Here is a 24051-nt window from a genome sequence, read left to right on the forward strand (position 1 = left end):
TCAATGTAAGTGCATGTGTTCTACAAGTTATCTCCAATTTCCTGTAAGACTTACTTTATGACATTTCTTCTTCAAAAGAAATAATAAGTATCTGAATGAAGCCTCATTGTATTTTAATTATCTTCACCAGTTGTTTTCAATGGCAGGTTCTGCTTCAGGAACAGAATTTGGGAATTAGGTATAAATTCAACGTTCCCATCACTCGGACTGGCAGTGGAGACAATGAAGTTGGCTTTACGTGGAATCATCAGCCTTGGTCAGAATGCTCAGCTACTTGTGCTGGAGGTAAGACACCCACTAGGCAGCCCACCCAGAGGGCAGATGGAAAGCAAAACATATTCTGAGCTATGCTTTGTGTTTGCTAAAGAAGCTAATTGGAAACATTTCTTGCAGGTTTGCTTCAAGCTGTAATTTAGCAAAAGAAACTTTGCTTTAATTATATTATATTCCGTTTGTTTTTAACCTCATGTAATTTGTACAGATTTGTTGGTAAAATACATCTTGGCACAATGAGTGTCTCTGCTGGTGCTTCTCCCAAGACTATCTTGAAGGTGGGCTGTTTGCTTTTCGTGAACACATTCTTGGTAAAGAACATCAAGAGTTTTAAATCAGAAAATGAGCAAGAATCAGACGGCACAGATGCAACTTCTTGTAATGGGGGATGAGAATGTATGTCTGTGTGCTTGCGTGTTTGTGTTTGTGTGCTTGTGTGTTTCCCACAAACCTATTCAAACTCCCTTCTCCAGCCATCACAGTTAAGGGGCTATATGCTGGGATACTACGATAATTCCTGGTGTCTGGGTCTCCGGGTTAATGGTGTATGCTGACCCCGTTATAGTCCCTCAGAGAGGTAGCTGCTAGGCGGTGGTTGGTGATGTGTTGGTTGTCCCATGTGCGTTTTTCATGGGTGCCTTTTCCCCACAATTTACTCTATTCCTAATCCTCCTCCCTCTAGTGGCCACCAATGCAATTCTTTACCTCTGGCTGGGAGAGCAGGACAGTTGGCTTCCTTCAAAGCCAACACCCTTGCTGCTGCATGGACTGGTGAGTAGAAGTGCTGTGCAAGCAGCATCTTCCTTCTCTCTGGAGACTAAATGCATCGCCTCCACCGTACACCTTGGTCCCAATAGGCAAGGAAGCAACCCTATCCCCCAGGCCTAGGCTGGGCTAGAGGACCTCACCATTCCAAAAGCAAAGATTGATTTTGAATAGTGATATTTAGAACGGGAGAAATAGAAATAAAGTGAATCATCCCATTTTACTCCATTTCCAATGTATTGCCTATTTTCCCTTTCTAAACTGCTCAGAAACACATGATTGGACAAGACCTTTACCCTATCTTGTCCTGCACTCATTGAATTTCTAAACACCTCTGATTCTTGAGGCTCCTCCTTGAGGAGGAATTATTTTCACAGAAATGATTATTATATAATATATTCAGTATTTTTAGACTCATTCAGAAATAAATCATTGATTAGCTATAACTTCAACTTTAGTAGTAAACACAATATAAAACATCAAAAAAGCAAATTAATAATAATAATAATGTCTTCTCCTGTGTGAGGTGTCATGAAACATGGTTATATATAATTTGTGACATATTTTAAAAGATCTCTAATTCCTATCCGTTTTATGTGTGACATGGCTAGTGATTTATAATGTAAAGTTTTAAAAACTGTAAGGCATTACTATATATTTTAATAAAATAAAGGATATTTGAAATTAATTGTTCAAGTGAATGCCACCGTATTACATTTTAGTGGCATTTATACATTTATCTTTCTTTGTTCCAATAAATTCATTTTTGTTCAAGCTATAAATTAACTTATCCCTTTCACATACCAAAAAAAACCAAAAAAGTCTTCATGATAACTGTACATATATAATTCAGGCCCTGAAGTATAAGGTAGGATAAAGTTATTAAGGAAGAGTCAAAATAAAGTTTAGGAAATCTAATGAGGAAAGTCTAAATGTTGAGGATGATTAGCTTGGAGAAGAGAAGGCTGAGGGAAAGTATATTAGTATCTTCAAGTCTGTGACAGAATGTTGAATGAGAAATTCTTAGTGCCTGTTCGTCTTTGTACTGAAAATTGCTATATTTGGGGATGGTTTAGACACAGTCTTGTCTGAGGCCAAGGAGGGATTAAGTGAATTCTCAGTGTTCCTTCTAACCCTATGATTCTTTTGTTCAAAAAGGAGATAGTCCGACAAATAGGGTGGTGTTAGGCCCTGAGAACTGAATTTAGAAGAAAAGCTGTGATTATATTAAAGATATATGAAAAGTCTAAAGGAGTGTTATTCTTTTCTATAACACTCGCATTGGGAAATCATAATACAAAAATGATTTCCTGTGGTAGGGGATAAAACAAAAGGAAGAACAAGGAGGGAGAAAATCCCCTGGAAGGAGAATTTTCTCTGTTATTTGTACTTTTTCCCTCTGTTCTGGAGCCTACTGATCGTAGATATTTGAGGCAGTTCTTGAAACTGGAATCCTGCTCAGTTGTGTGTGATTATGACAGCAGGCATGAGGCAGTCTTGAGGCCATTGCCTTCTTTGGAAGAGAGATGTACAGTGCTTGGAAGTCGGCTGGGATAGTGTGAAGAGCTGCCATTTGGCTGGCTTGGTAAGTGGTTCTCAAAGTGCGGCCACTGTACCAGCAGCATCAGCATCACCTGAGAATTTATTAGAAATGCTACTTTGGGGGCCCCCTCTCAGATCTACTGAATAGAAACTCTGGGTGGGCCTCAACAGTCTGTTTTAAATAGCTCTCCAGGTGATTGTGATGCTCGCTCAAGTTTGAGTACTAATGATTTGGTTGACAGAGAAACTGAAACCTGGAGACATAGAATCTATGCCCTCCTCACTGATGTCTGTGCATCCTCTCTAGATTCACTTTGCACCTAGAACAATATCTGGAATATACTAGGTACTCAATAAATATTCAGAGATGAGTGGATGAGCAAAAGGAATCAATTATTTTGGCAATTATTTACTTGTGCTAGCTTTTTCCAGTGTAGGAAATAAGGGTTGAGAATTGTTAATTTTCTTGGGAGGTGGGACAGTTTTTAATTGGGATAAAGTCAGTTCTTTTTTTTTTTTTAAGATTTTATTTATTTATTTGACAGAGAGAGAGACAGCAGGAGTGGGAACACAAGCAAGGGGAGTGGGAGAGGGAGAAGCAGGCTTCCCGCTGAGCAGGGAGCCCGACACATGGGGCTCGATCCCAGGACTCGGGGATCATGACCCAAGCCCGAAGCAGATGCTTAACTACTGAGCCACCCAGGTGCCCCAAGGGATAAAGTCAGTTCTTAATTGGGATATTTCACTCTCATCTTTCCAGGGTGATGCTAGGTGTCTTGAGGACACCAAAATTTTTTAAAATGGAAAAAGAGAAAACAAGAAAGATCTCAAAGAACTTTCTGTTGCAATCTCACAAGACTATTCAGTGATCTCACCTATTACTCTCCTGCATATGTTTTATTAGTGGCAAATAACAAACTGAATTTGGGAGCAATGTTGATAGCTTTCTCTTATGATATCTTTTAAGATAAGAAGTTTTGAGATTGTTTTTCTGTTGCTTAGCAGACCCAATGACAAATCTCATGCTGCAGGAAATATTGCTGGTGATTCAGTCTAAGTAATGGTTTTCTCTGAGTAAGTGCTGAAACACTTCCTTAGCCTGAATAAGAACATTGAGATGCTGTGGGGTGTTGTCTTCAGGATAAATGTGATTTTTAAGATACAGTTGTGATTCTTCCTCTGAGAGACGCTCAGGCCCAGTGAATTAAAATTTGACTCTTTTCTGAACTACTGTTAACTCCTACTAGAGTTTTGTTTCTTTATTCCTTATCCAGAGTGTTATATGCTCTGTGATTTATCTGATTCCCAAATTTATATACTACCATTGTATTCATGATTAATGTGTTAATTGATAAAGCTCAGCTGGGTAAGGAGAATTATATTATTTTTGAATACAAAGCTTTAGGAATTTTTTTAAAGTAGTAATTTAGGCCACTGTGTCTTTGCACTGCAACATTTAAAGTTTCAAATAACAAATATTATGTATTTTTCCTTTGATATTAATCATACCTACTCACTTTTTACTCACTTTGGTTGGATGTATGGTCCTCATATTTTAACATCAGAATTACCTGAATGTCTTAATTCAAATAAGATTGCTAGGTTCTGCCTTCAATTTTGGATTCAGTAGGTGTGGGATAGACCCCAAAAATTTGCACTTCTGAAAGGTGTTCAGGTGATGCTGTTGCTAGTGGCTCAGGAACCATACTTAGTGAAAAACACTGGGCTAGACCCTTAGATTTCATAAAGTAAATGCCTATTAAAACAAAGTGGCAAATCATTTAGGTAATAATCCATATTGCAGTTGTAATTTACATTACAGCTAGTCTTTTTAATGATAAATGGTTCTGCTCAGCTATGTAATAATAAATAAAATGTTGTAGTTTATAAAACATTTTCTGCTACCCTATTACATTTGATCATCATCAACAGCACCATAAGCCTAGGCATTGCTTTTATCATTCCTATTTTGTAGATAAAACCCAAGTGAAGTAACTTCCTGAAATCAAGACTTAGAAATTGTCTAGTGATTTTTTAAATGTAGAATTCTCTCTTAATAAAGATGGTCCTTTACGTTGAACAGAGCCTTTCCACCAGTTGGCAACTTCCATAGAACAACATGATAAATCCCCATTAAAAAAAAATCTCCTTCACTAGTTCGAAATTTTATTTTTTCAAATGCTTTACCTAAAGCCAGTGGTTCCTAACTTTGGTCGTACATTGGAATCACCTGGAGAACTTTGAACAATTCTGATGATTGGCCCGCCCCCCAGAAGTTCTGATGTAATTTGTCAAGAGTGTGGCCTGGGCATCAGATTTTTAAAACCTCCCTAGGTAATTCTAATGTGCAGCCAAGGTTGAGAAGTCCTGCCGTTGAGGCTGATGGAAAGTTTATTTAGTATTCAAGTAATTTACATTCAGATGCAAATGCCACTGGTAGCATTAACTCACATTTCTGTTATTAAGTAGCCACTAGTTAACTAATGCAAAGATTAATGAGATTTATTTATATGTATTTGGGGTGGGAAAGTAGAACAGGACATTAACGGTGGGAATGAAAAATGTAATAGAATGCCAGTTAATTTTGTAATTTTGTTTAATGTGGCCATCAGCCTTGGACATGCCTTTAGAAAGCTTTTTTCAGTTTATTTACATGCTCTCTCTACCTGATGGATCATTTATAAGCATCTGATCAATGCTTTTAAAACTGACTGAAACTGTTAAGTATTGTTTCTCAACCTTTTGACTAAGACCTTTTGAAATTGTGCTAAGCAGGTTTTCCAAAGTCCTCCCTCTAATTTCAAATTTCTGTGGTACTTAGGGAGTTATAATGAATAAGTGGTTATAAACTCAACCAAGTTTAATTGAAACACACAAGTCAGAGGCATATGGCTCCTGTTTTAACTCAACATTTGTGAAAACTGATAACTTTTTTCTCTTTGTGACATGGTTTAGGGGAAAGTCATCTATTGTTTTAGGAGATTTTGTTTCATTAGGGAATGAATCTTTGCAAAATGCAGCAGTATTCATGATAATTTCCTTCCCTGCCTTTCTGGATGTGCTCTCATTTCCAACCATTTTAACCATTCTCTTTCCACCTGAAGCCTCCCTCACCCCTCCTCTTATTTGATGCAACCCATAGGCTTTAAAGCAAAGCTTTCCAAAGCCAGTTAACTGAGAGTCACTGCACTGTTGAATTCAAGTTTGTACCTGTTCTGTTAAAAAGAAAGTCTTAAGAGTGTTTAAAAAAAGAAGATAGTAGGAAGGGAGAAATGGAGGGGGGGAAATCGTTGGGGGAGACAAACCATGAGAGACTGTGGACTCTGAGAAACAAATAGGTTTTTAGGGGGTGGGGGGATGGGTTAGCCCAGTGATTTGTATTAAGGAGGGCACCTACTGCATGGAGCACTGGGTGTTATACGCAAACAATGAATCATGGATCACTACGTCAAAAACTAATGATGTAATGTATGGTGATTAACATAACATAATAAAATAAAATAAAATTTAAAAAAGAGTGCTTTACTTGTGATGTAAAGAAAAGTCAAAAATACATAAATATTTTACATGTATTCTTTTGAAATTTATGCTCTAAATATAGTCTTTGACCTGCAATTGGCTCTCCTGACACCTCTAATTATTTTCTCTAAATTTTTTTCTGACAGTTTTCTTTCTTTATCTTTGTGTAGAAGTACAAAAATTGCATACCAAAGAACTCATTTTTGTCAAGTTTATGCTGACAAACGTTGGCATCTCTGTTGAATATTGCCGGCAGCTCAGGGAGAAAAAGATAAGCTAAAACCATACTTATATTGAAAGGGAGAAGGGAGAAGACAGCTTAATTTTTAGAGGCAATTTTGATTTTATTTAAAGATCAAAGTACAGATTTTTTGTATATATACTATGGGGTTATTCAGGAATGCTTCTGATCAATTGTTTTTGACCACTTAAAATTTTATCATTACTTTTTATTTTATATTTACATAGCCTAATTAATTTTTCTTGGATGTTTCATGCTTATTTAGATGCTTATTTTATTTTTCTTTTTTTCCCCTGGATGTCATCTTAAGCCGTGTGTGTGTGTGTGTGTGTGTGTGTGTGTGTGTGTGAATAGCATACAAACTTAAAAGATATTCTATGTGTTTCTTCTTTCTAGCTAGGACAAATTTTTTTAATTCACTCTTTTTGTGATTATCACCTGATTCATCTGGATTCTTATACATATTGGAGCTGGTTTCTATTCTTTAATAGTTTTAGGATGCTTTACACAGTTTCCAACTACTATTTTACATTTTCCTGATATAGGCCCATATTTTTCAAACTGCACCACAGTGCCCCAGAATACTGCAACACTCACAAAAGACACAGCAGAAGGTTGTACATTTTTGATGAAAACACAGTGACATTGGTCATTTACCACACCAATTATTACTAAGTTGTTTGGACCTAACTACTCAAAAAGTAAAACTCTTAGATATTTTTTTTTTCTGCCTAGCAGGGCTGTGAAAAAATTACTGAGACATTAAGGGTGTCATGAACCAGGAAATTTTGAGAACTCTTGATTTAAGGTAAAATGAGTATCATTAAAGTAGATAAAAATTAGTCCTCTCCCTTTCTTCCAATAGATGTTGAATTTCATTTCATAAAAGGAAAAAATGCATATAAACTCCTTAATCAGGGTCCTGGTGATGTTCAGAGTTTAAAATCAGAGGCTCTTCTGTACTTCCAGCTAAGGAACTAGAGGTCTTGAATACTGTGTAAACTTTTCCTTCATATCTGTAATTAAGTTTTCCTTCTGATGTGTCCTGAATATGTTTCCTTCCTCTATCTCTGTTAGTTCAGTTTAAGATTGGTGGGTGATTAAAGCAAAAAAAAAAAAAGAAGAAGAAGAAGAAAGAAAAAAGAAAAAAGAAAAAATACCCTAAATATTTAAAAGAGAACTGATAGCAAATTTGTCTTTGCAATTTGCTACCTAACAAGTTTATGTAATAATCTACACTATTCTATTTATTTTATTTTATTTTTTGAAAGATCTTATTTATTTATTTGAGAGAGAGAGCAGGAACGGGGAGAGAGGGGAGAGGGAGAGAGAGAAGCAGGCTTCCCACTAAGCAGGGAGCCCGATGTGGGTGGGACTCGATCCCAGGACCTGGGATCATGAGCTGAGCCTAAGGCAGATGCATAACTGACTGAGCCACCCAGATGCCCCTACACTATTCCATTTATTAATGACATACTTTTCAAGTTATTTTAATGAATCTGTCATGCAGATTGCCTTGGCCTCTTTAAAAAGTTGGATATTTCTACGTTGTTTCTATGGAAGCACTATATGTTCATGTTATATATTTCATTTTCAAAAATGACGTGACACAAGGATAACGTGCACTTAAAAGTACAGTAATTCCATTATAACAATTTTAAAATTGTCTTTTAAAAGTAATTATTAGAAAAAATATAATACAATCTTCAGGCTTATATTAATACCTGACTGAAAGAAAACAGCTCTCATAGTACCAGATAAAACAGGTAAATGCCTTACATTTTCACAGATGTCCTTTTCATTTCTTCATTAATTCTAAGATACCTCACATTTTTTTAAAAGATTTTATTTTTAAGTAAACTCTATACCCAACATGGGGCTCGAACTCACAACCCCAGGATCCAGAGTCACATGCTGTACCAACTGAGCCAGCCTGGTACCCCAAGATACCTAGCATTTTTAACATCACTAAACTGGTCAATTCACAGTATTAGTGAACTAACAGAATGTGCTTCAAACAAACAAGTGTTTTCAGAGTTGACTTTTATAGACATAATAATAATATGTAATATGTATTGCAGCTATAAAGGACTTATATACTCTAACTTTGATACAAGTTCACAGTAGAGGAGTCCCAAAATGGAGCAGAGAGAGGAAAACAAAATCCAGTTGTTTTTCAAGATTCAAAGTAGACTTGATTGAAATTAAGTATGAAAGACATAAAAAGGTCAAATCTTATAACAAAGTTTGCTTCTCTTTGATTTAGGACTTACCATCCAAAAGTTACTTTCAAGGTTAAATAAAAGATAACAGATGGAAATTTTAGTTTGAATAACTAAAAGCACTTTACTCATTGCCATTTATTTCCCTTTGAAGAAATATAGTTATATAGTTAGTTTTTAAGGAAAATTCCCTATAAAAGATCATTTCTGGGGCGCCTGGGTGGCTCAGATGGTTAACCGTCTGCCTTCGGCTCAGGTCATGATCCCAGGGTCCTGGGATCGAGTCCCGCATCGGGCTCTCTGCTCCTTGGGAGCCTGCTTCTCCCTCTGCCTCTCTCTCTCTCTCTCTGTCTCTCATGAATAAATAAATAAAATCTTTAAAAAAAAATCATTTCTGTTTGAAGTAACAGAATGTACTATTGTTTGAAACTATGAGAGTCATTTTACATTTGATTCCTGTATACACCAACTTAGACGTAAAATAGATCACTGTGATATTTTTAATAATGCAAGCCCCTTGTAAAAAGTGACTTGAGTTTAGAAAAATAAAGATTTGCATTCATCTGTGTTTGCTGTTCTCAGATTTTCTCTTTGGTCTTTGAAATATAAAATACTTGTAGGACTAGACAAGGTCTATCATTGCACTGACCATGGCTTTCCCCTATTCACTTTCTCCCACATCCCCTTCTTTCAGGTCATTTTCAATGTTGGGAAGTAAGAATCCCCTATAATAGATGGGTGTAGCTGTGCCAGGCATCACAGCAAGGCACCTGTGAACATCACAGCTCTGGATAGCCTCGTCTCTGTAGCCCTCAATGGCACTGGCTCAGTTCTCATACCGCATGCCCTGGAGAGGAGCAACTGCTCTAGGCAAACTCATGTTCTTGGTTGGTTCACACTTCTGGAGGCTATGTTTGCTCATTTATTTGTCTATAATAATTTTTTCTATTTATCTTTTTACTTAAGCACGTGGCTTCCCTTATGTAATACACTTAAAATTGTTTTTGGAATTCTCCTGTGTATTTTCAATATTATTTAAGCTTTCTAACTTCTTGTACAAAGTCTTACCTATGAATGTTTGATGTGGTAGCCTGATTTTTTTACTATTTACTCCTGCATATTGTGGCTTGCATTTTCTCTAATGGCAAGATGTATAGCTGAAGGCAAGAAGTCTCCACTGACCCCAGACATTTCCCCTAGTGCTGTTTTCCTCCCTGTTTCATCTCATTTCTATTGCTTTAGAGATTATATTCTTCCCTAACATGATCAGGGCCTGCACACATGTTCACTTGCTGAAAAACTTGGGTAAGGCTGAAAGCGAAATTTAAGTGCATTCCTGTTGTATTAATGATTTGTGTGTCACAGGTCCTGTTTCACTTCACAAATATTTTGTCCTAAATAGCTTTTTAACAGTCATAACATTATGCATCTTTACAAGGTATTATGCTTAAAATGCTTTTGGAAAAAAATTAAGCCTTTTTAAATGGCAGTAATCATCCCTATTTTATTTTATTTTATTTTATTTTATTTATTTATTTATTTTTTAAAGACTTTATTTATTTATTTGAAAGAGAGAGACACAGCGAGAGAGGGAACACAAGAAGGGGGAGTGGGAGAGGGAGAAGCAGGCTTCCCGCTGAGCAGGGAGCCCGATGTGGGGCTCGATCCCAGGACCCTGGGATCATGACCTGAGCCGAAGGCAGACACCTAACGACTGAGCCACCCAGGCGCCCCTATTTTATAAGACTTTCTGATATTACTGATATTACTGATATTACTATTCCCATTGTTTTTACTTGAGGAAATTAATAAGCTATACAGTTTTTTATAACTCATATTGGAAAGATTTGCTCTTTGGTTCTAAGAAAGTGTTGTATATAATTAGAAGAAAAGCTTCAGGGCCTCCCAGGTGGTTTAGTCAGTTAAGCCTATGACTTCACCTCAGGTCATGATCTCAGGGTCCTGGCATTGAGCCCTGTGTGGGGCTCCTCGTTCAGGGCGGAGTCTGCTTCCACCTCTCCCTCTCCCTTTGCCCCTCTTCCTGCTCATGCTCTCTCTCTCTCAAATAAATAAGTAAAATCTTTTAAAAAAGAAAAAAGAAAGAAAGAAAGAAAAGCTTCTGGGCACCTGGCTGGCTCAGTTGGTAGAGCATGTGACTCTTGATCTTGGGGCCATAAGTTTGAGCCCCACACTGGGTGTAGAAATTACTTGAAAATACAGTCTTTTAAATAAAGGAAACCTTTGATTTAGTTAGACACTTTCCATGGAAGACATTCCTATTAATATCTAATGAGTGGTAGAAAACCCCTCCAAGGAGGGGTGCCTGTGTGGCTCAGTCAGTTAGGTATCTGACTCTTGGTTTTGGTGTGGGTCACGATCTCCCAGTCATGAGATCCAGCCCTACATGAGGCTTGAGATTCTCTTTCTCCCTCTCCCTCTGCCTCCCCCCACCACTGTCTCTCTCTCTCTCTTGCTCTTGAATAAATAAATAAAATCTTAAAAAAAGAAAAGAAAAGAAAAAATTCCCTCTTGGGATAGTATGATTTCAAATAAATGCAGTATATGTATGCCCCTCCCTACCTTACTGTCACTAGACACAGTTGGTGTAGAAAAATACAATATTTTAGAGCTGCACATTTTTTTTTTTTTGCTATGTATGTATATAATCCTGTGTTTCCTTGGAACATCTAGTTTTGTTTAGGGCAGAAGTGTCTTCTGGGAAAGACAGAGAAAGGAAGCCTTTGAAAGATAAAAACTAGCAGGAGGCGATGCAGAAGAAGAAAGCATGTGGGTGGAGCTGATCGGTACACTGGGTGCCAGCTGTTAGATCCAAGGCAGATGGACTTTTCTCTGCCCTGCAAATGCATGTGTCTGGCCAGTAATCACACAGCACAATAGCCGAGTCCATCAGTGAGAGGCAGAGCAAAGAGACTTTTTTTTTTTTTCCTGGGCACTTGTTGCTCTTTAGATGCTATCTACGGTGAAGATTTAAATTAATATTGCTAGCTATATGCTCTACATATTATGGTTTTATAGAGTGTTGTCTTGGTTGCTAGCTACTTTAGATGCTGGGGTTAAGCAAATTGTTGTCTTAGCCACCAACCACATTAGTAGTATAAGCTCTAACTTTTTGGCTTTTTTCTCCCCATTTCCTCTTCGGAAAACTGTTTCTTGGGTAGATGTGATGTGCTATGCTGCTAGGTTAAATTACCCTAGATGTTGTTTAGCCCATTAATCCCAAGGATGCATTTATACCCCTCTTTATACCTCTCTTTTCCTTATTGACTCACTCACATATGGTTATAGACTGCTTACTTACCAACTGAATGGTGTAAGACCGGAATCCTGAGTCTTAGGAGTAGATTTGAAAAGACCTAGAAGGTCTTTCTCCTGCTCCCCCATATACTCTTGGTTTAACAGATGTCACTCTTTCAAGTGAAATTCAGGTGGTAATTTATGTGCATCTAGTGCCCTCCTCTCTACTTTTAAAATGATCAACTATTCTGTGAAAGGCCATATATTGCCAAATGTTGTTACAAATGAGTTTATAAATAGGAATGTGGCTGCTGAGCAGAAGATCCTGTGGTCTTCAGTTGAACCATCACCATCTCCTAGAATAAGCACAGTGGATAAAGGATTCCATCTGGACTGACTTGCAGTTCGCTGGACTTCGTAATAACTTTCCTGGGGTATATGTTCTTTCAAAATACTTAAAGCCATTTCCTGAGATACAGCTAGAGCAGTGATGCAAGTTGGGTTCTCCTTCCTCTCACTAGACAAGAGAAACTTTGGTAGGAAAATAGATCATCTGTAACTTTTCTTTTAAAGATTATTTATTTGAGAGAGAGAGCATAAACGGGGGGAGGGGCAGAGTTAGAGGGAGAGGGGAAGCCGATTCCGAGCTGAGCATGGAGCCCATCATGGGGATCGAACTCACAAGCCTGAGATCATGACCTGAGCTGAAACCAAGAGCCAGTCACTCAACCGAATGAGCCACCCAGGCGCACAGGACATCTGTAACTTTTAACTATTGGCTGAAAGTTAAATATTAAATATAAGATCTGATAAATTTAAACTTAGAGACTAAAAGTAAGGGTTATGTTTCCATGTTAAGAACCATCATATTTGATTCTTTGATAAGCAAATTAAAAATCTCTAAACAGGATCCACCCATTTTGGAGAGTTTTAAGTAAATATGTATTGGTAATGACATCTTTGTACTTAAATTTCATGATATGACACCATTAATTTTTTTAACTGTGGAAGAGGGATTACATTAAATAAAAAAACAGGTATAGAATTTGCATGCCAGTAACTTCAGATGTTTAAGAATAAAATGCAATTAGTATGGCTTTAAATTTGACCAATTAAATTCTGCAGAACATCTGCATATCTCCAGGGGACATGGACACTAAGTTATTAGAATTTTGTTTTTGATTAGGCATCTCTGACTGGCCATGTGCACATTTTATGTTTTTAGTTATAAACTGTAAGTCTTTAGATTTGAAAACATAGTGATTTTTTGTAACTGGATGTAATTATTCCCAACAGGCTTTGAATCAACTTCTTAGCAATGTTTTACAGATTACTTTACAAGATTTATTTTGTTTTACAGATTACTTTAAAAGAAGCTGTATATAAGAGGCTTAATCATATAAAAAGATTCTAAACTCAATCATTTTTCTTTTTGACTTAGTTTAGATTATTTCTACTTGATCTGTATTTTCTACTTTCTAAAGCTAAAAGCTGCATTTTCCTTAGTGCCAAAGTATGTGTTTCAAAATCCATCCTAAGTTAGGTGCATTGGTTTAGAGTTACCCTGTTGCTACTGATTTAAAAAGAAAAAGAAAAAAAATCTGTGAATCTGCCAAGTGTGGGGGTAAAAGTTGGAAGGGGACTTTTATGCTGTTGGAGGGAGATAGATCAGCATTGTCAGAAGATTTGGAATAGATTACTGGTATAGTCAGTTCTTGAGTGTGAAATACCACACTGTCTAATAGAACATTTTAGAAGAAAATTAATAAAAGATGAATGCAAGGAAAAATGCATCTTCATGAAATATAGAGTAATTTCAGCTGTTTATTCAAGGACTTTAATTTTTACTTCATAAAAATTAGTGTTCTGAAATTTTATGAAACTGAAGTGAACCCGAAAATGTCCTAATTCCTAGTTTTTAAGAAGTCTGGAAGGCATGACCAAAATTAAGTCAATTTGTAATTCTTAGCACTTGGTATCTGTCTCTTAAGAAGCACAGTTCCTTATAGTGACTATTCTCTGTTGAATGAGTGAATGAATGAATGAATGAATGACTTGTCAACCACATTTCAGTGGCATGTTCAGTTTGTGTACTATGTAATTTTAAACTAATTACTGGATCCCACCAAAAAGCAAAATAGCCTTAAAAATAAAGATCCAGAACAAAGATATGAGATTATGGATACTTTTTATTTTGTTCCTTGTGATTTTATTTACTTTCCAAATTTTCAACAATAAATGTTATGTAGTTAAGTTTTTCAAGATACATACATGGTTACAATTTATCTTAGGATCAAATATAAATCTCACCTCTAGTAACTAATTTCTCACCTGCGATTCAAATTGAAGAGGCCTTGCTTTTACATTAAAGGCTACTTTTAAAAAACTAATGTAATTATAACCAAATGACATTTCTAGCGTTAATTTAAAAGAAGTAGAACTTTGTCTTAACCTGTAGAAACAACTGATGTTTCTGACACTGAGGCAAAGTAACATCAGTTCCATTTTATAGTGCTGAAAATGTTTATTCTTTCCTGAAAAACAACCAAGTTATTAAATTGAATGACAACTTCCTTATTGCAAATGTAATCAGATTTTTTATTATTAAATATAATGATCAAAGATGGGTAAAGTTGTGTAAGTCCTCTGTGTAAGTGGGTGGTTTGCGTCTCCCTCTCCAAGTATAATCATATTTGAATGACTTTTAAAAAATGACTATGTTAACTTACAAAAATAATCCCCTGCTCTCCCTGATAGGAACAACATATTGAACTGGGTGAATAAATATTCTGAGCCACTGTGGCAATTGGTAGTTGAATCCTATGACTAATGGTAGTGATTTTTGTCTAGGTGGATCACATGGACTTAGTTATCTGCCCACTGGAATGACACAATGGAGAGATATCTGATGAATATTGTGGAACATCTGTGAATGGATCACAGCTATGCATGATGTGAATCATTCTTCCCTCAAAAATCTAAAGTTTAATGGTTAAAAAATTCCAAACTGTTGTCACATAAACTGAGATTTGGCCTATTCTAGGGGTTAGGAGGGAATGAATACAACACATATTCTAAAATATTTTGCCAGTAAGTTGTTGGCTATGTTTTAGACCCCTAAATTTAGGAAAACCTAAAAATTTATTGAAAGAGATTAGTAAAAGTCTTGGGTCACTGCAAATAGTAAAATATAACTTCTTCAACTGCTCACCACCACCACGGAGACTACAGGACTTAATAATTTTCTCAATCAGAGTCCTAGATTCCCCTATCTTGCTTTAGTTAAAAGTATGCATAGCATGATGTCTGAGGCACCCCTACTTCCAGAATATCCATGACTCTTAAAAGGACGTTGGGGGAAGCACTGGTATATGACAGTTTTCTTTACTGAATGATCCTAGTGCACATTGATTTCCCTAATTTGAGATTAAAGTCTTTTCTTTAGGGTACTATTAAAAGCAGCTGAAAAAAAAAAAAAAGTAAAACTGTGGGTTTGTGTGGGGCTAGCTAGGTGTGAAGCTGTGGTTTCCTGGATATTGCTAATGTTGTTTTTATAACTCTGTCTGGAAAATTTAACTTACCTGGTTATAGAGATGGGGTGAGGAAATAGGGGGGTAGTTTATGCTTTTATTTCTAACTCCAGGAGTAACCTGCTACCTCTATATGATCTGAAACATATAGCATTGTTTTTAGTTTTACTTTTTTTCTGATACCTTGGTATACCTGGCTTTGCTTCTTTAGATTCCTTGACACTAAAGAAAAAATGAGACGGCTTAAGGTCTACTCACTCAGGGATGTTTACAAATAACAGTATGTTTGTGTGTGTCTTTGTATTTTGTGAAATGTGAGCAAGTTGTGGTGGATATCTTTGCCAATAAATAATAAACATATATATAGAATTTTACAAATTTTATAATGAGAATTTTTTAGCAGTGGCAAACAGGTCACACAGACTAATTTTTAAGACTGAGGTAATAATCTTCTGAGTTATTATTTCAAGGAATATATATATATCTGTTTGACAGTGGTGTAATCAACAGGGGGCCAACTCGGTTAAAGCAAACAGACCAATGCAGTCTAAAAGAGGCCTACTGCAATCTCTAAATTCTAGACTTTGTGGGCTTTTAGAAAAATAAATCTATAAATGGAAGAAAAAGAATGAAATGTGTGAATGTGATATGTTCCTAACAAAGATTAAATTGATGGAATTTGTCCTACAAAATATCAAAAAATAAATTTGTCCCTATTGTCTTATTTTTAAATAGATATATAATGATTGTTTTGCATTGAAATGTATATTCATACATTTTATCTGATGATATTTTGGGAAGATGAAGTTTTTTGTTGTTTTTTTTTTAAGGTAAGCACGAAGAAGAATATACAAATGGGAATACTAATTGTTTAAAATTACCAATAGTTTCTTTTCTGAACTTGAAAACAGTTATGTTTCTAAATATAAGAACAATAATTTTGCCTAAAATTGCAGTATAATGACCAGGACTTCTCTCCTTTTTAGAGAAGCAGTCAAGTGTTTCTGGAACAGATAAGACAGCAGCGATCCAGTGAGGTTGATTCCCCAGAGGAAAGCTATGCATACCTAACTTACTGGAAAGTAAACTACTCTTCAATTAATGATGTCCTCCTTTTCTCAAGGTGTCCAAAGACAGGAGGTGGTCTGTAAAAGATTGGATGACAACTCTATTGTCCAGAACAATTACTGTGACCCTGAGAGTAAGCCACCTGAAAATCAAAGAACCTGCAACACTGAGCCCTGCCCACCTGAGTAAGTAAGAGTAAGAAGTGAGAATTATTTTCTTTAAGAGAAAAACACTTAGCTATTCATATTTGGAAACATATTCATATATAAGGAAAGGGGGATAAAGCATTTTGGAGGGTAGAATTTCGATATCCCTCTCACGAGCAAAGATTCTTATTTATCCATAGGTTTTAGTTATTAATTCCTTTAAAGCAGGAACTTCAGTAGATTGATCCTGGCATAATGCTGGAAATTATCAGATTTCATCTTGGAGATTGAGATTCATCTTGCAATTGATAGTGTGTTACTTACAATAATAATCAGCATTATTTTATCTTTTTTATGGTCTATAAAATAATGGTATCTTAAATTCAGTAAAACACAGTAAATTGGTGTGCAGTCATATCTTTTCCAGATATTTATCCTAAAGGTCTAAAGACTCTTAATATGTTTTGGAAACATTCTGTAATGGAATATCAGAGCTTTAATTTGCTGACCCAGTTTTAAGTTCTGTCACCCTAAGTCATCCTATCTTCTGGGTGCTGGGCACAGGCGTAGAGGTGGACTTCAGTCTCATTCTGTTGATTAATGTAGCAGTTACAGCTCACTGTAAAGGGAGGCACAAGCTTACAGCCCATTCATCTTAATGATGACTTTTTAAAAATTTAAATTTAACAATATGGACCTGCTGTCAGTGAGTCACACTTTATAATCTGTAAGAACAGAAAGATTTCTGGGCTGAGCAAAAAGCATGATTAAGGGCCCCTGGCTGACTCAGTTGGTAGAGCATGCAGCTCTTGATCTCAGGGTCATGAGTTCAAGCCCCACGTTGGGCGTAGAGATTATGTTTAAAAAAATTAAAAAGAAAAAAGGCAGTGATTACATGAGAAAAGACAAAGATGCTGAAGACAAAGATACCGAGTTGATCATGATCTTTGTAGGGCTTTTGCCTGTTTGACAACTGCAAGACAGAACATGTGTGAATGGCATTTCATCCTTGTTTGAGAAATCAGGGTAACCATTATCTCCTTGGTTAACTAATTATCCCAATTGGAAATTAATAAGGAAAAAGAGTATGCAAATGGATTTATATATCTCAAGTTCTTAGAACTGAAGAGGAAAGCTGTACATGCAGTAACAACAGAGGAATTACAATAAAGGATTTATGTCCCTAATGTGGTTAAAGCAAGATGTGTTCATTATCTTTGTTTCAATACAATAATGCCTTATCAACTTTCATTTCCCAAAGTCAGTGTCTGTCCAGATATTTGAATCTTAAAGGGAGATATTCACTGGTAGTCTCTTGAAACAGTTTAGGCCAGTGACTACCAAACAAGGAGCACAAGAAATCTAGAGTGAAAGAAGTTTTTATTCTAGGACCTTTATTTTTTTTAAGATGTTATTTATTTATTTGAGAGAGAGAATGTGTGCATGCACGAGAGAGAGCAAAAGAGCACAAGCACAAGCAGGGGGGAAGGGCAGAGGAAGAGAGAGAAGCAGACTGCCCTGCTCCATCCCAGGACCCTGGGATCATGACCTGAGCTGAAGGCAGACGCTTAACCAACTGAGGCACCCAGGTGCCCTATTTTAGGACTTCTAAAATTTCATGTTTCTTCTTTTCAAAATCTGATCATTATATAACTAATTTCTTAAAATCCAGACATGGGAAAGTATAGAAATATGACATGTATTACATGTATGATATGTATTACAAAGACATTTGATTTTTAAAAAATTTTTCTCCTTTCTGCCAATTATTTTTATACATTTAACTCAAAAGAAATGGGAAAACTATATAAATTCTAAAAGCTGCATAAAAACCATGGGCAAAATTTTGTTCCTTCCCATATTTCCAGTAACTTTCAACATTATTTTCATATAATTGTACATCTCAACTCATCAAGTTAATTTCCTGACACTCAGGATTTTAAGTATTATGTTTGGTATTTGATCAGCCATTTAAGACCTCTGAGTGGTCCTGGTCACAGCTGTTCTATTTTAGCTTCAACTTTTTTATTTGTTTCAGCTTAAATGCTATTTGAACGCCCTTTGAGATTGCAGTGGTTTGTCATTCCATGCCATGTATTGTGGGCTTGGATATTACATTGTTTTTGTATGTGTGTGTGTGTGTGTGTGTGTGTGTGTGTGTATGTGTGTATGTATACCTATGTATATACTATATGTATATACTGTATATATGTATACATAGTATACATGTATATACTATACATAGGTATACATATAGTTTAAGGGTAACTGACATTTAAATTAACATATGTAATTAAAATTAAGTTTCCTATCTCCTTTCCTTTTGTAATTCTAAAATAAAAAATTATTTATTAACTTTTTTTAAGTTTGGAGGCAAGAGGATGGAATTTGAAAAAGAGAGATAAAGAGAATATGAAAAAGAAAATTTGGGCTGACTTTTTCAGAAAGAGTTAAAAATAGATATTTAAAATATTACTATTTATTAGTCCATTTTTTCTTAGTTCCTTTTTAATTTCTTTTTTATTCTTTTGAATTCAGACTATGAAAAGGAAAATCTCAATTCTTCAGAATGGTGGTTGTATATCATAAAATTCCCAGTAGACATTGGTTTTCTAGAAATAAAAATCATTGGAAGACTACTGAATTCAATAATACTTTAAATGAGTGTGGAAGAAAGGAAAGGAGATAAGTTTTTTTTCAGATGATGATGTGTTAATCATATTTGTTTTTTGTAATACATATTAAAGCATCAAGTTTTTAAAACACAGATAAGTAAAAATAAGAAAATAAAAAATACCTGTAATACTTAAAATACCACTGTTAATATTTTGAAGTATTTATATCCAGTCTTTTTTCTATGTTTACATAGACATGTATATATAACAAAATGGTATTATACTATTTCTGATGCTTTGTAGTTAGTTCCCAACATATTTTTTTTTAAAGATTTTATTTATTTATTTGACAGAGACACAGCGAGAGAGGGAACACAAGCAGGGGGAGTGGGAGAGGGAGAAGCAGGCCTCCCGCAGAGCAGGGAGCCCGATGCGGGGCTCAATCCCAGGACCCTGGGATCATGACCTGAGCCGAAGGCAGATGCTTAACAACTGAGCCACCCAGGCGCCCCAGGTCCCAAAATATTTTGAACATTAAATATCTACTATAACATTTAGTAGATATGTCGTTGCTTAATTAATTTGTTTTCCACTGTTGAACAATTTGGGCTGTTTCTTAGATTTTGATCCCTTAAGATACCACAGCATTAACAATTTTTGCTATTAAAACTTTGCTCTCTATATGTTCTTATGGCAAATAAATGGGAATAAAATTCCTTGTTCAAATGGAAATATATTTTAGTCTGTGAAACATTGTCAGATTGTTCTCCAGAGATAATGTATGAATATATATTCCCACTAACAGTGTATTAGAATGTCATTTCCCTGAACTGCACTACCCTGGATATTATTATTTTTATTTTATTTTATTTTATTTTATTTTATTTTATTTTATTTTATTTTATTTTATTTTAAGAGAGACTGAGTGAGCAGGGTAGGGGAAGGGGCAGAGGGAAAGGGAAAAAGAGAGATTCTTCAGCAGGCTCCATGCACAGTGTGAGCCCAAAGCAGGGCTTGATCTCACAACCCTGAGATCATGACCTGAGCCAAAATCAATAGTTGGACACTTAACTGACTGAGCCACCCAGGCACCCCTGGATATTATTATATTAGAAACAATCTTTGATTATGTTATGGGGGAAAAAGCCTTGATACCTAATTGTTGCTTTATGTTGTATATCTTGGATTGCAGATGAGACTGAACATTGAAAAATTATGTTCAGTGGCCATTTGTATTATTTCTTTTTGCTTTTCGCCTCCATGGCCTAACCTATACCCTTTTTCTACTGAAGTGTTTATCATTTTGTTACTGATTTCTGTGAACTCTTAATGTATTAATGATATTAATTCTTTTACCTGTTTCAAATATTTTTTCCTAGTTTGTCATATATTTTCCATATTATTTATGGTTTTATGATCCATTTTTACTTATAGAAGTCTTAAATATTACATAGAAAAACTATCAAACCTTTCTTTCTTTCTTAGGTATAATGTTTAGGAAGATTGTACTTTCAAAGTTTCTTCTTCTTTTTTTAATGTAAACTTTAATCTATTTGAAATATATTTGCCTACTTTGAGGAAAGGATCTATATTTATTTTCAAATTCCCAGTACCATTATTAAAATTCCAAGTGGTATTTTTTAAATCAGAAATTATCTTTTTAAATAATGAAATACTTCAAATGTCTCCTTAGTCATATTGGAGACTTTATAAGGAGGGTATGAAAGAATAGAGGGCAGTAAGATTTATCTTTGTGCTTTATAAAGAAAATGATGGGACTAGGAAGAATAGATGAAGAGACATTGGTAGAGAAATATTAATAGTAAGTTTATTTGGAAGACCTTGAAGGGCAGAGGAAGCCTTGCTGGGAAAAAATTAATGTGCTCATAGCAGCAACTCTTTTGTGAGAAACAGTATAGTAGTCAAGATGGTAAAGTGACTAGGGACAGGAAAAAAACAAGAATTCAAGAGGCATTGAGTGAAAATGGTGGGATTCCTGACAAAGGCTTAAATAATTGGAAAAAGGAAAAGGGAGGGGTTGATATTAAAGACCATGACTGATAAGAAGCTAGTGCCCCACCATGAGAAAAGGAAGTAATGCTGAGCTGGAATCCAAAGAGAATGACCAAGAGTTCAGTTTTGACCATGCTATCTTTCTATGGCAAGAATGTTTCTATATATGGCCTCATGTGAAGAATTCTTGGATAGTGAATATTATTCCTGTATGATACTGTGGTTTTTAAAGTTGTGAAAATAAGAGGGGTGAAAACAATAGAGTATTATACATTGTGATAATACTGTGACCACGAACTAAATAACATTTTTTTAAGCAACTGCAATGTGAAAGGCATTGTGTTTTGGGAGAAATGGCTCCCTTGCCTAAGGACAATGTAATTGGGTAAATACATATAAAAATAACTATAGTTTAGGCAAAACATGTTCAGCACAATAAGAGAGTTATAAACAAAAGTGCTAAAGGATGCTTGGGCTGGGGAGAAATTTTTGCTCGGGTGTTAGGTTTTATTTCATGGTATCTTTTATGATATAATGTTTAACAATTATATTGAGTCATTGTACCTCACCCAAGGACAACTATAATCTGTTATTTTGAGTTTAGAGGAAGTTTCATCAGAGTCCTCTATAAAATTCCAGAATTTAAGAGCTGGGAACAATCATAGAAATCATGTAGGCCACCTCCCATCATGATGAGAGTATGCTAATCTCTGGTGATGTTTTCTCATTGTACACACATCACTGACATTGTAAGTTACAAATCAAATGTCTGGTGGCACCTAAATACTTACAATACTTAGTACTTGCTTGTTTCATTGCCACAATCTTAATTGTTGTAATTTCAGAGATGTTTATTAAATTCATTTTTTTTTCAATTTAGAAAAATCTCAACTGTGAAATGTCTAGGGCATAGAGGCTTATACTTGATATTAGTTTTACTTTCCAATTAGCTGAGGAATGAGCAGATTTTCTTTTTTACCAACTTAATGTTTAGCAATTTTTTCTAAAACCTATTTTAAAATCTAACAAAGTTCTAGTATCTTCATAAGTAATTAATAGGTTACGTATTTGAATCTCTCTTTGAGTAAAGATGTTATTGTGAGATTATGAAGATTTTTAAAAAATTTTGCTATGTTGGGCGCCTAGGTGGCTCAGATGGTTAAGCATCTGCCTTCGGCTCAGGTCATGATCCCAGGGTCCTGGGATCGAGTCCCACATCAGGCTCCCTGCTCCTTGGGAGCCTGCTTCTCCCTCTGCCTCTCTCTCTCTGTCTCTCCTGAATAAATAAATAAAATCTTAAAAAAAAAATTTTTTTTGCTATGTTGCATTTATTGATAATTAGATGCTTGACACTAGGACAAAGGCTGGGAAATCTAGCTCTCTTTTTTAATCCAAACATCTAATATCAGTTTATTTTCATATGTTCTGCCATTTCCCTTTAAGTTAAAAAGCAAAAATAATATCCCGCTTTTATGCTCGGTTCTTTCTTCAAACATATTCTGGTTAACCTAGGTTTGGGGAAAATATTTTATAATGTCTCCCTTGTTCCTTGCCCCCAATAATATTCTTGTTTGTCCTATTAATGTACAGACACTATGGGTCAAGATTACACAGTCTGCACACACCACTCTTACTTCAGACACTCAAACATGAATTCCACTAGTTGTTAATGTCTAACGGATATGAAGACACTTGTGAGGATGAAGACAATTTGATCACTGGGGAAGAGCTCAGAAAGAAGCATTCCTAGTATTGTTCAGACTGTAACAATTCAGACATTGATATTTCCAGAGAGAATTTTCGTGTTCATATTCTTACCACCAAATCTAGAGTAAATAGGAAGAAGGTCATCAGATGGTCAAATACAATGGGAAGAGTGAAGGTGAAGGAAGTTGTATGTCTTAAACTGGACAGAGGAATAGAGAAAATGCGATGAGTAGATGCAGTGGCAAAATTGCAAAACTATTTAAATAACTCTGGTGTGATTTAATCCTTTAGAGAGACATGGGAAGGGATGATTTGGTGAGCAATAAAGATGGAATAGGGACTGAAATCAGAGTTCAAGTCAGAATGGAAATTGGGAGGGTGGTTAATACTTCTACTTTCATACATTCCAAATTAAATGCTAGACTGATACATCTAGACTAAGAGATGGTTGGCAATAAAGGAGAGGACAAAGAATAAAAAGGCGGAGGTGGACCTAACCTCGTGCAGCAAAAAACAGCAACACCTCCTGAATCACTGCTGTTACTCTGGGCACCTGTGTTTAATTTGAAGGCCTCCATCCCTCTTACATTATGAGGCCTAATGAGATCATGGCTGGATGTGGTATGACTGGACTTTTTGTGGCTGAGTTCTACACATTTCTGTTTTATCCCCTAATCTTGGTGATGAAATCACTGTTGCGAATTGAATCAGAGTTTCACTATGGCTGGCATGCAAGTTATTATTCTCAGTACACATTTTCCTCTTTACCAAAAATGGTACTAACAACTTGGGATCATGTTCATCTGTGGAAAACAAAATGGAAAGAATATGAATATCACTTTAAATCTCCTCTGGAAAATGACTTAGGAAAAAAAATTAATATCAGATTCTCAGGATTAAATTATCATTCTTTAAGTGAATTTTAGGTTGAAAATTTTTAAGTTTTGGAAAGATGTATTCTAAGTTTGAGAAATTGGTTAATTACAGTATTTCTAAAAGCTGATTTCCGTCTATAACTAAAGATAATACAAATAATAGTGAACAAAGGCGGTTGTTGCCTATTTGGCTAACTACAGGCTCAAATGCGGAACCTAGGATTCTGACTTCACTGTGATGTTATCTCTCACATATAAAACTGGCACAATTAACTAGAGA

At 35.5% G+C, this 24051-nt stretch overlaps 1 protein-coding gene across 10 annotated transcripts in view; it reads left to right on the forward strand.

Moving 5' to 3' along the window:
- ADAMTS6 (ADAM metallopeptidase with thrombospondin type 1 motif 6) overlaps positions 1-24051 on the forward strand; it is a 158678-nt gene that overhangs the window by 103868 nt on the left and 30759 nt on the right. For 9 of the 10 annotated variants that reach the window (XM_081825684.1, XM_081825686.1, XM_081825688.1 and 6 more), the window contains 2 exons: positions 147-285; positions 16471-16600. In XM_081825684.1, the coding sequence (XP_081681810.1) occupies positions 147-285; positions 16471-16600 (269 nt within the window). Of the gene's footprint in view, positions 1-146; positions 286-955; positions 1045-16470; positions 16601-24051 lie in introns of all 10 variants that reach the window. The other variant, XR_014146734.1, reaches the window with a different exon arrangement.

Source organism: Leptonychotes weddellii, chromosome 7 (assembly GCF_054177405.1).
Source record: "Leptonychotes weddellii isolate Sample4059 chromosome 7, ASM5417740v2, whole genome shotgun sequence".
In the NCBI taxonomy this organism is placed as follows: Eukaryota; Metazoa; Chordata; class Mammalia; order Carnivora; family Phocidae; genus Leptonychotes; species Leptonychotes weddellii.